We start from the raw sequence: 12,355 nt of genomic DNA on the forward strand, positions 1-12,355 counted from the left end.
ACACAAAAATGATGTTGTTTGGGGCTTTATCTGCGGGGACAACAACATATTTGTCATGGAGGTAGGACAAATGTTTTGCAACATTTGGGTCTTTAAAAATTGACGTAGCGTGGGTATTGATAGACCCATTTAGTTTCTTAATTCGGGTTTGTATCAACGACCTCTCAGCCTTAATCCATTCGGAAAGAGTATCTACGTCTTCTTTCTCGCGTTTAGTCCATTGCCTGGCATAATCCTCGACTGAATCCATCAGTATTTTGAAGTTGTATTTCCAATTGATGGATTTAGGCTCACGATATTTCGGACCTTTGGATAAAAAATTTCGCAGGGAAGTGTTATTGACAATGTTGAGGTCTCCGGTAATAACGTGGCCAGCCGGATTATATGTGAATTGGGAACTAGCACAGGTGCAATCAGGAGGTTCAGACTTGAAGTCGTCAATGTTGAGATCCTGCAAAACGTGTTTGTAATTGAAAATTTTAGTTGCAATTGGTTTGGTATAGGTATAAAAAATTATTGGTACAGACTGATCTTTAAAATAAGGAGGTATTAAATGTACATGGGACAAAATCGCACACAATACATAGAAAACATAGAAAATTATCAATGAACAGGGCTTTTATTCCTGGTGTTCGCTTAACGCCGCCTCAGAAAAAAAAAGGCGAGAGCTAATTAAAAATATTTTTACAATTTAAAGTACTTTTTAAAATTAAACAAAAGGTCCTAATAAATATAATGAAACTCATGTTTAAAACAAAATTACTAATTTACAAATGAAATTCAACACTAAGAGAATAGTCATAAAGAAGGGCATTCAATGAACAAAAGACAAACCCGGGAACAGATGAACCACATAACGACAAACAATATCTTACCACATCTCCTTATTTTTATATCAAATAGACAATTAACACTGAAAACTAAAAATAGATGAGAAACATGGATCCCGAACAAAACAGGGGCGACGTCAGATGGTGAACAGAACTTGCTTCTTGCAAGACACTCTCCGTGAAAACAATTTGATATGAAGGCAAGCTTATATTTCAACTATTTTTTTTTTTAAATTTCCAACATGAGGCAAATAACATGAGGCATTTGCCTCATTTGTCTCAATGTAGTTACGGCCCTGTACTCCGGACTCAGCTAAAGCTTCTTCTAATTCCTCGCCGCCAATAACAACCTTCATTTTGCTCTGAGTTAACCATTTGTTGAGTGGTCCTCTCAAACCATATTCATCCAGTTTATGGTGTAATTTATTGTGTGATACGGTGTCAAGTGCTTTTGAGAAGTCCAGGATTGACTTGTTTACCAGCAATAAATGATTTCATAAAGTCATGCAGTGCGACTAATAATTGTGTTTCACATGCGTTACTGGACCTAAATCCAGGGTTGCGTGATGTAAGTACCTTGTGCTTATCGAGGTGTTTTAGTCCCGGTGCTATATAGTTGTTATGAGCCCTCCTTGGGGATTCTATTTTGTATGCCGTCAGAACATGATGCTTTTGATGGGTTAAGGTGTTTAAGCAATATTTCGACGCCTAATTGTCTTATTTCGAGAGATGGTTATGTTTTGTTGTTTTAGACAGTGTTTGTCGTTGTCTTTGGTAAAAGCTGATTTGAATTGTAGTATCAGTAATTCTTCCTTTCCTTTACTGTCGTTTATTTGTTACCAAGTAAATGGCCGTTACTTTTCAGGGGTGACACTCCTATGTTGTCTTGTTTTCTAGAATTGACGTATTTCCAGAACGGCTTTGGTTTTTTGTTTTCCGATCCTTCCATTATGGTGTTGTTCATATATCCCCATTCAGCTTTCCTGACTTGTCGCTTGCATTTCTATTGGAAATGTCTATAGTTAGACAAGTTCTTGGTTCTCTTTATTTGTTGCTATAGTCTATTTTTCTTTTAAAACATTTTCCGGATTTTGTGGTTGATCCTTAGAAGGCTTGTTTATAGATCGGATGAGTTTTGATGGTATACAATTGTACAAATTTGTGTAAATATAAAAATAAGAAGATGTGGTATAATTCCCAATGAGAAAAATCTCCACAAGAGACAAAATGACATAATGGAATATGTAGACAGATCTCTCACAAGCAAACAAATCTGTTTTGAATGTGTCACATAGTTCTTGTACTGTCGCACCATTTAGATACATATCAGTGATTTAGTTGATATTGTATCGAGTTCTTTACCCATTTTGTTTTGGAGTATATATAACATTTACGTGGCCGTTCACTTTTATAGTGTGGTTTTGTGTCACCATCAGTTATGATCATACCATGGTCAGCTATTCCTGGATCATTTGACGCGTGTCGGATTTGTGGTCAATACTATGTCCTGTTCCAGTAGATTGTTGCCTCTAGTTGGATCTGAGTAACTGATTGTGATGTGACTACTTCCAGTGATGCTCTTTGTATTTCCTTGTCTTGTGTATTTGGGTTTATTGGCATGCCAATCCAATTTATATCTGGTCAGTTGAAGTCTCCAGTCAGTTTAAAGTTCGTGTTCTTATTGCGTATCTGATTCAGTGATATTTCTAGGTCTTTAATTTCATCCGCCCATGTTTCGGTTTGACATATAGAATGAGCATATAGTCAGTTCTATTTTGTCTTTAAGGTCAAGTTACAGTAAATGGGCTACGTCACAGATTTTGGTAACTTTTTGCATTCAACTATGTTACATTATGAAAACAAAAATTTATGTATTTATTTATTTATCAACAACATATAATCTATGGATTTTAAATTGGAAATTTGATGATTGATAGACAAATTTAAGAACGTTTTTCGCCGATTTTATGTGCTTTCTATTCAATGTTTACCTATTTTAAAATAAATCAATCATTAATATTTTTAAATAAAAGAAATAAAAGAGATAATTAAATGATTGTTTTCGATTTTCAGTTATAGTTCAGCGATCCAAAGTTGTAAGCCAAATTATACTAAAATCTGTGACATAGCCAATTTACTGTCCCTTTGCCTTAAGTTGTATTTTCAACCATGTAGAGGTGTTCCATGTTTTCAGGCACTTATGAACTATTATCTATCTTTCTAAAAAAACACTATGATGTATTTAAAGATAAGTTTGATCTTTGACCTTCCTGCGTTCGTGTTTTGTCTTCCTGGTACTTATAATCATTACTAGCTCGGTCTCTTCCACCGGTTAAGGACCGTTGAATGAATTGCGTTCGGAAAGTTACTCGTGAAATATTGATAAAAAGACAATTCTTCCGTGTGCTTTATCTGTAAAATCATGAAAACGAATTTGATTAGAGTTAAAATGCAAGAGCATTTGTGAAACACTTCAAATCATTTATAGGTTAAAACAGTTCAAGCGATTTAATCGTCCAATAAATACAAGAAATATTTGCCACTGGATGGTAAGCAAATAACAGTTAACAAATCAAATGATTCATTGATTTTAATGGTTAATTTAAGTAATACTATTGACCAATAATTATCATTAACTTCCGATTTTCCCTTAATCCAAAGCTAAATTTCAATGGCCTTTGACTGAAAACCGAGTGATAACAATGAGGTTGAGTGTTTTTGAATGGTCCCATCCTGTTTGCCACTTACCAAGAATGTAATTGAAGGTTAATTCAAAATAGTACATACTTATATGTATCGTTATATTAGTATATTAGTCACATCGGTACAAGTTCTCTGATGAAGTTGTGTTTATATAAGAATCGCAGATGGATGTTCAAGGTTATCTTTTGATATTGTTTGTTTTGACATTGATGGTCAGTTATGTAAATTTAAAGGAAAAGTACAGAAACAAGAGAAAGGTATTCTTTAGATTTATCCTCTGTTTATACTCGGATGTATATCTACTTATTGGTGTGACTATACTTGGTCTCAAGGGTGAGTGGATTGCCCCGCACGAAACATTAGTTTATTTTCAGGAGTTGTCAGAACATTCATTTATCATATTGAGTGTGTATAAAATGTGCTTGCTTGTTTTGGGAATCATCCTTCTGTTAGCTGTAAAACTACTGCATGATATGCTTGGCTAATATAACAATTGTTACCCATTTCAATATGTAGTGAACAATAGGATTGATTGCATGATCTTCCTAGTAAATAATATAGTAAACGTAATTTCGTTGTTTCTGCCACACACTCAAATAGATATGCTGTTAGACAATGCATTAAGTTCTTGTGATAAGTAAAGAATTGGAATTTGAATGCCATGCACATGAATATTTTCGTCTTTTTAATCCTATCACATATTTTATTCATGATAAGGGGTGGGGTGGGGAAATGTTAAAGAAATTTGATGCAGTAACAAAAAAAAGTAGTTTTCGATTTTAAATTGAAGGAAAATAATGTTTCTCATACGAATCATTCAGTGCTATCTCAACATCATATTTCCAAATATAGGCAATTTCTTGTCACCTCCGGAGAATGTTCTGACTTTTTGCGTGGTATAGAGACATAATCCCTGGGGGTTTTGTATAGATAGGTATTTGGTATTACTCATGTGTCCATTGACGGAAAAGTCAATGCTGATAGTTTGTGTGGTTTCCGTTCTTAACAATGACCACTGGTGTGAGGTCAAAACTGTGGCAATCTGCGCTAAGATTTGTAAACACGTCTGTTCAGGCATTCCTTTTAAGGGCATACGATACAGTTTAGATCCCGTAATGAAAGGAGTAGGCCCAGTAAGACCCCTTTTTGGCCCCAAAATATAGCAGTTTTACAAAATTGTTAAAATGTAAATTTTTAGCTATTTATTGGAAAGAAGAATACTTCTGTTACATAAATATGGGCTGTTTTTGACAATACAATGCACATGTATCGGGTACTAGCATCATTAAGTCATGCTAAATTCCTGAAATATTCGAAATTTTAGCAATTTGGTTAATTTTTAGACGGTTTCCGTCTGAAATGAAAGTGGCCGCATTTGTGTTCATTCTTAATATTTAAATGTAAGTTGTATTTGATGATAATACATAACATATATAAAAGTTGAGAATGAACACGGATGCGGCCACTTTCATTTTTGACAAAAACCATCTAAAAAGTGACATATTATGGCATATTTGATAGATTTTTCATATTTAAGCTTGAATTTGAGTGTCTTTAATGACTAAATCAGTTCAAATCTTTCACATAAACTAATTGAATCGACTGAAGTAGACACTTAAGTGTTTAAAAAGTGTCCAAAATCTTTCATCAGATGAACCTGAATTTTGAGGCAAAAATCGGCCCTTATCGGACCTACTCCTTTTGATGAAAATTTGCATACAGGCTATTTTTGACCTGATTAAATCAAATATGTAATAAAAAATATACCATCATGTGCTACTTTTTGAGTAAATTGAGGTTGAAATTTCAGATATTTCCTCAAAATTCGGATTTGTGGACGTATTTTTCCTTTCGACAGAAATACATAACTTTTTTGTTTTAAAAGATAAACACAAGCTGTTTTTTGTTAAATTATTTGTAATTTCTGTTTTATACAAATGTTCTATAAACTTGTACATTTTATTTCTACAAATAACTCATACTTATAAAATGTTCATGAATGTAGAAAAAAACGTCATTTTTTGCTGTATATTTATCATTTAAAAAAAAAATGCACTATTGACTTTTTCATGAAAATTGGTACACATAATCTTTATACGTAATCAAACCAAATGTCATTTTAAAAAAGAGGGGTCCATGAACTCGTTTTCAAGTTAAATCAGTTTGAATGATAAAAATCAGTCAAAAACTGCATCTTTTCCCGATAAGTCACTGTTTGACGTCGCGAAAATAACAATTTACGTTAGCAACGTCATTACCTCTCCTCACTACAAAAGTCTAAAAGTCTGAAAAGACCAGTTTTTGTCTTAATTTGCATGAACTTTTACTCGACATTCTCCAAAAGTATGACTTGTGTCTTAATTTTTCTTGACAAATACTCATTTATATTAAATTTGTATGAAATTTACTCGACATATTCTCGACATTCTGAATATGGTCTTAAAATTTCTTGACAAATTCTTGACATTTGAATACTGTCTTGAAATTTCTCGACATATTCTCGACATTCTTATTTTTTCTCAGTATGGTTTGACATATTCTGAACATTTTGAATCGTGTCTTAAATTTACTTGACAGTTCTGAGTTTTACAAATCATGACCAATATTCATGATATAACTTTAATCTTTATTTCTCTTTATATGATATACGGTTGTTTCAAGTTACACTTCTTTACAACAAAAATAAAAGTTGGGCATGTAAAATAATTGAAAATTTGGGTATATAAATATTTTTACAAATGCAAATATGGCTATGAAATCTAAAGTATAAAATAATTCAAATGTGGGTGTGTTGATATAAAACAATTTCAATGTGGGTTTTTAAATAATTACAAATTTTGATTCCTAAATCTTATAAATTAAATGATTCAAACCAATCATACTGTAGACATATTTCATTCTACATTCATAATATTCAATGTTGATATGGTAAATAATTATTATACCAAAATGTGGTTTATATAAATAGCAAATTATGATGATATACAAATCATTCATTTAACAGAAGAAAAATTTGTGTAATGTCATCTGTTGGAATATATTAAGTATTACACATGGACAGGATGTTCCCCATAAAATTAAGGTATTCCACACCCCAGAGTACACGCAACTGTCAAATAGAAGTTATTGCTTTACCTGTAATATAGCCATACAACTTATCAGTTGACCGACCATGCCACTACAATTTAAAAAGTTTGTTGATAGATGAAAATGAAAATCATCATTTTGATGAAAAAAAATTGAATTGAAATGGATTTTCTTCATCAAAATTATGAGGTTAATTATTTTAACATAAAAACAAATTGAATAATTCCCAAAGATTAAAAGAAAATTATTATCTACTCCAGGAATAATAAAAAAAATGTATTTATAATGGGTCCCATCAATGATTTCTATAGAAATCATCGGTCTTATGAAATGGTTCTCAAACAGACATGCATAATATAGATCTAAAAAAAAATTTCTTTGCAGGAAGGAGTTATCACAAATATTTATTTTTGATAAAAAATTATAAAATTCAACACTCAAATTTTAATAAAAAATGTTTTTGTGTTGTTCTAAAAAATGAATAAGGTTTTTGAATCAAGATGGGAATAAATTCTTTGACCTAAACGAAAGCCCCCCCCCCCCTCTTTTTTTAGCCACACAAACCCAAAAGATGAATTGTGGGGTCCAAAAGAGATACAAGACACCTATTTTAGTAAAGCAAATTTGACTGGCAGTTTTGCGAACGGCAAAAATCTAAATGCTGTTTGTCAATACCTTCGACTTATATTCCAAGTGAAAACAATTACTTAAATGTTTAATAAAAATAAATCAAAATTAAACTACATGGGGGATTATTCAGGGTATTCCAACTTATTTGCACCAAAAGGGTATCTTACTATACCAAATTAATCCTTTATTCTTCAAAGTTTAGTTTAGCCATAATAAAAAGGAGTATATAACAGCAATAGAATGTCATAAACAGTGCAGAATAAGTCTGTTCACATTTCAGGCAAAATTTATACTGTGGAGATAGTGTCAAGACATATTTAAGACTGTCAAGAATGTGTCGAGACATATTCAGACATTATTTAGAATGTCAAGAATATGTCGAGACATATTCAGACATTATTAAGAATGTCAAGAATATGTCAAGACAGATCGAGACAAATTTAAGACAGTCAAGAATTGGTCGAGACTAATCCAGACTCTTATCAGATGATACAGGAAGTGTCGAGAAATTTTAAGACAATGTTCATACTGTCAAGACACTTGTCAAGAAAAATCAAGAACCTTATAAGACAAATTCATACTATGTCAAGAATTTTTAAAAATTATTCAGACAAATTAAGAATGTCGAGTAAAAATTCATGCAAATTCAGACAAAAACTGGTCTTTTCAGACTTTTTGACTTTTGTAGTGCCTGTAACTGTATCGTATGCCCATGTGCATTATCTCCCTTGGGATTGAGTCCAATTTCATTTTGGCACTGAGTTTTATTTATTTCAATTCAACCTAATTTACCACTATACTAAATAGTGGAGCGACAAATCAAGAAAAAGTCGCTTATTTTAAGAGTTTAATGGACCGACATACCGCACGTCTGAAAATCCACATGATGATAGAATAAACATTATACTATCATTTTAGCCCTGTCGTAGAGTTTTCCCACGGTGCAGTTCTTTTGTAAAATCGCGATTGTTTTCTTTTTCATTATCAAACACGGGAACGCTTATAATTAATTCCTAAATGAAGATATCAGCAAATATTTGCTATAAAATGAAGGAGTAATGTGTCAGTTTTCTTTTAATATCAAAATATATATGTAGTGAATTGGAAGAATTTCAATTGCATGTGACATTTTTTCAATCTTACCATCCGACAAAATTAAAGTATATTTAATTTCTTACATACATCACCCGTTGTCGATTTTGACAAAAAAAATGTGGAACAACCAATACTTAAGAAGTTTTAATATATCAAAGTTTGACAGAACATACAATTCAACTTTTACCAGCCTTTTTATAATACTCATCATATAGCAGTTTTACTCAACAAGTCAAGTTGCGCTCTCTTTCCTATTTTCCCTTGACTTAACGATTTGCTGTATTTTTTTTTACAATGAATTAAATGTGCATTTTCTTAATTTTTGTAAATAAGAATATAGATTTGTATCAATGTTTGACTTAGTACAGTTGTTAAGGTTTAATAACTTTTGAGATGTTTTATTCTTGTCGAGTTTTTCCTATAAACTAATTTTAAACCACATTGGAACACATCCCAATTAATCCGGAAAATGATGGGCAGTCCTGATTCCATAAAATAAGAACAAGTAAAGTATCATATGTCGTATAATAAAGCCTATAGTGTACAAGAAGAATACATTTTGATACTTTTGAATAAGGGAAAAACCAATACTCACCAACGTGTGCAAAACATTCCGCGGATGAATCAACTTGCGTTAAAACACGCTACACGGCATTGCTATTAGTCTGGTCCAAATGTTTATACTGCAGACAAAAGTCCTACAACGAGATAAGCAATTAAGGCATGTCTTGTCAATTGAGCGTGTCGATAGCGTTTTAAATATCCCAAATTACCATTCCGACTATCTAATGGTAAGTTTACTCTCTCTAGGTTACTTCAAGGACAAGGCACTGCATTATTCAGCATGCATTGCTAACTACTTGCTGACATGAAAAATTTAACTTGCTTTTGCTTCAATTCAGTCGGAGCATGATGTTGCTTTCCAAAAACCAGCAGAAAGTCTACACGATTATCTGCTTGTGAAAAAAAAAATGCATTTTCGTCGTATATTATTTACTAGATACATATTGTTCCTTTCTTCCAGACCCTTCATGATTCGGAAAAAAATTGTGAAAAGCAGTTTACGATCGTTCGAACTTTCAAATTATTACTATCCGTCTCCGTCAGCATTTAGTATTCCTATAGCTTTACAATTCATTCCTACCTCTCTGATAAATATGTTTGCCTGCTTAGAAGATGGCGATTATTTTCATATGAAGAATGTTTACAATGCACTCTCATGCGATACTGTACGGAAATGTATATCTTAAGCTGAGTGTGTGATATCCCTACATTAAAAACCAGTACATCCATGATCAGAGATGGTATGGGTGTTTATGTAAAAAGGAAGAACAGTTTTGGAGATTTAGTCAATAGTCAAGGACGACTTTAAAACCCTAATAGCTTGTTTTCAAAACTCCGGGTTTGTCGTGGACGTGTTTGATCGGTATGATTTGGAACATTTTACAAAATCAGGTGAAAGAATAAGAAGGTTTATTTCAAATGGTGGTTGATCTAAGATTCTTCAGGTCATCAATGAAGGCAGATCAATTAGAGATTGTAAGATTGTAAGAAATTTCTTTGTGCACCCGAAAACAAACTGGGGCTGATAAGATTTGTGATGACTATGCACTCCTGCACTAAAATGATTTTGATTTGCAACACCTAGCGGGATCCTTTCAAAATCTTGAGACTGAAACAATTTTGTGTCAGATCTGTAAGTGACTGTAATCAGTTGTTCAGTATACACAGGAAGAGGCAGATATAAGAATTATGCTACCGTCTCTGTTTGCTAATGAACAGATGGTAAAAAGTAATTCCAGGGGCCGCATTGTAATGAAATCAGCAGACACTTATGTTTTACTTCTTTATATAAGGAATTTTCCTCAGATGTCAAACATGATGAATTGTGGTTTGAGAATGGATGCGTTTCTTCAACCTAATACGCAAGACGGGTTTTACCTGTTCACGACATGCAAAGTAATTGGACCAGTGATGTCTGGCACACTACCAGCTGCTGACGCTCTTACAGGATTCATCACGTATTCTTTCTTCGGAATTGACAAAAAAGACAGTTATAATGCGTCGAAACAAAACCCTTACATGTATCAAAGTCTTTCAAGCTAGCTGGTTCTAATATTGACACATTTTTTGCAGTGAAAAGTCAATTAATCGCGGATCTATATGACCCCAGACGCAATGCTCAATAAGTACGTGGTGATCTCAATAAACTCAAGAGAGAAGTCGGCGCTATCTAATGATACTTCCTCGAGAGACTACCTCCTTCAGAGGTATCATTCAGACAGTTTCACGCCAAATCACCACCTAAATCACCTTTGGAATATGGATATAGGGAATAGCTCCATAGTAACAGTATATTTTGCATCCAATGTTCTCTAAATTTTACAGTACCTTGTTTGTACATGTAAATGCAAAACTATTTGTAGCAAATCTTGCGTATGCTACGAATAGAATTTGTCGTGTACAAGTATTTGTTGTTGTCAGGGCAGTGGTGATTGTAGAAACCAGCTTACTCATCAGATTGTTTTAGAAAATTGCTACAATAAGAATGATGATTGATCTATTAATCGCAATGCCCAATATTTCATGTTTTCTGCCGCTGGTGGCCTCCGACTTGATGTGGTTTGGGAACTCTTTAAAAAAAAACACAACCCCAAAACCAAACAAACAAACCTGCCAGTGGTCTCTGACCTTGACGCGGTTGGTGCACTTTCAATATTTAGAAGTATTACATGACATCCACATATTTGTTTTCCCTTAGTATTCCGTTACCAAAATGGACGTACATATTGATGTTTAGTGTCAGTATAATCTATACCTAGACAGCTTCCTTTGTAGAGTAATATCTCTGTGAATTGTGTTTGTTTGTAATTCCCATACATATCGGGCTTTAAAATCGGTTATAGTCAAGGCTGCTATATATTCCATTGTTTGTGTTGTTTAATAAAAAGGGGGAGTTTTCAATATGATATATAGCTCTTGTACTGATTGACCTATTTACATAAATAAAATTTACATACTATCGTCTTCATGATGACATTCATGCATCAAGACTATTCTATATAGTTCCAACAATCTTTTGGGTTTAAAAATCAATTATGAATTTCATCATTTTTTTTCATTGAATCATGTTCCGGGTGTTAAATTTACAGTATAAAAATAAAGAGATGTGATATGATTGCCAATGGGTCAATTATCCACCGAAGTTCAAATGAAGTGGATGTAAGCAATTATAGGCAACATTACGGCCTTCAACAATGAGAAAAACCCATACCGTATGGTCGGCTATAAAAGGCCCCGACATGAAAAATATGAAACAATTCAACTGAGAAAACTAACGGCCTAATTTATAACAAAACAATTTACGAAGAACAAATATGACAGACATGAACCAACAACAACCACTGAACTATAGGCTCCTGACTGGGACAGGCACATAAAAAATGTGGCAGGATTAAACATGTTTGTGAGCGCTCAACCCTTCCCATAACCTGGGACAATGGTGTAACAGTACAACATAAGAACAAACTATAAAAATCAGTTGAAAAGGCTTAAGGATGTTCGCTCCTCTTGATTTTGAATTTTTGCCAGATATTCGGAATCCTCTGGTTTTATTCATGTAGTGCCATTACAAAATTTTGCCCACTAACCCCTACTTTTCTTTCCATAATTTGATTGCATATAGTTTAAAATGTCATCTTTGAAAATCTTATAAAATCCTTGTTATTTTTTCATCGTTTTTGAAAGAAAAAGGTGCCAATGTTAAATGTATATGTTACAGTGAATTTGTAAAATCAGGGATTTTGTAAAATCCCTGAAATTTCAGGGTTTTTGTATAATCACTGAACTGTTTAGTGATTTTATAAAATCCCTGATTTTGACTAGGGATTTTACAAAATCACTGAAATAATTACGATCTTTTTTACAGATTCCCTGATTGAATTCAGTGAATTTGTAAAATAAATAATTCTTTTTGATTAAACAATTCTTTAAAAAAAAAAGTCTACAGC

General features: G+C 32.9%; 1 protein-coding gene across 1 annotated transcript in view; it reads left to right on the forward strand.

The window, feature by feature from the left end:
• Positions 1–3,662: 3,662 nt before the first annotated feature.
• Positions 3,663–12,355, forward strand: part of LOC127709817 (deleted in malignant brain tumors 1 protein-like) — a 127,522-nt gene continuing 118,829 nt past the window's right edge. The window contains exon 1 of the mRNA XM_052215472.1: positions 3,663–3,790. Coding sequence (XP_052071432.1) covers positions 3,698–3,790 — 93 coding nt within the window. The 5' untranslated portion in view covers positions 3,663–3,697. The remainder of the gene's footprint in view (positions 3,791–12,355) is intronic.

This window comes from Mytilus californianus, unplaced genomic scaffold, assembly GCF_021869535.1.
Source record: "Mytilus californianus isolate M0D057914Y unplaced genomic scaffold, xbMytCali1.0.p SCAF_7, whole genome shotgun sequence".
In the NCBI taxonomy this organism is placed as follows: Eukaryota; Metazoa; Mollusca; class Bivalvia; order Mytilida; family Mytilidae; genus Mytilus; species Mytilus californianus.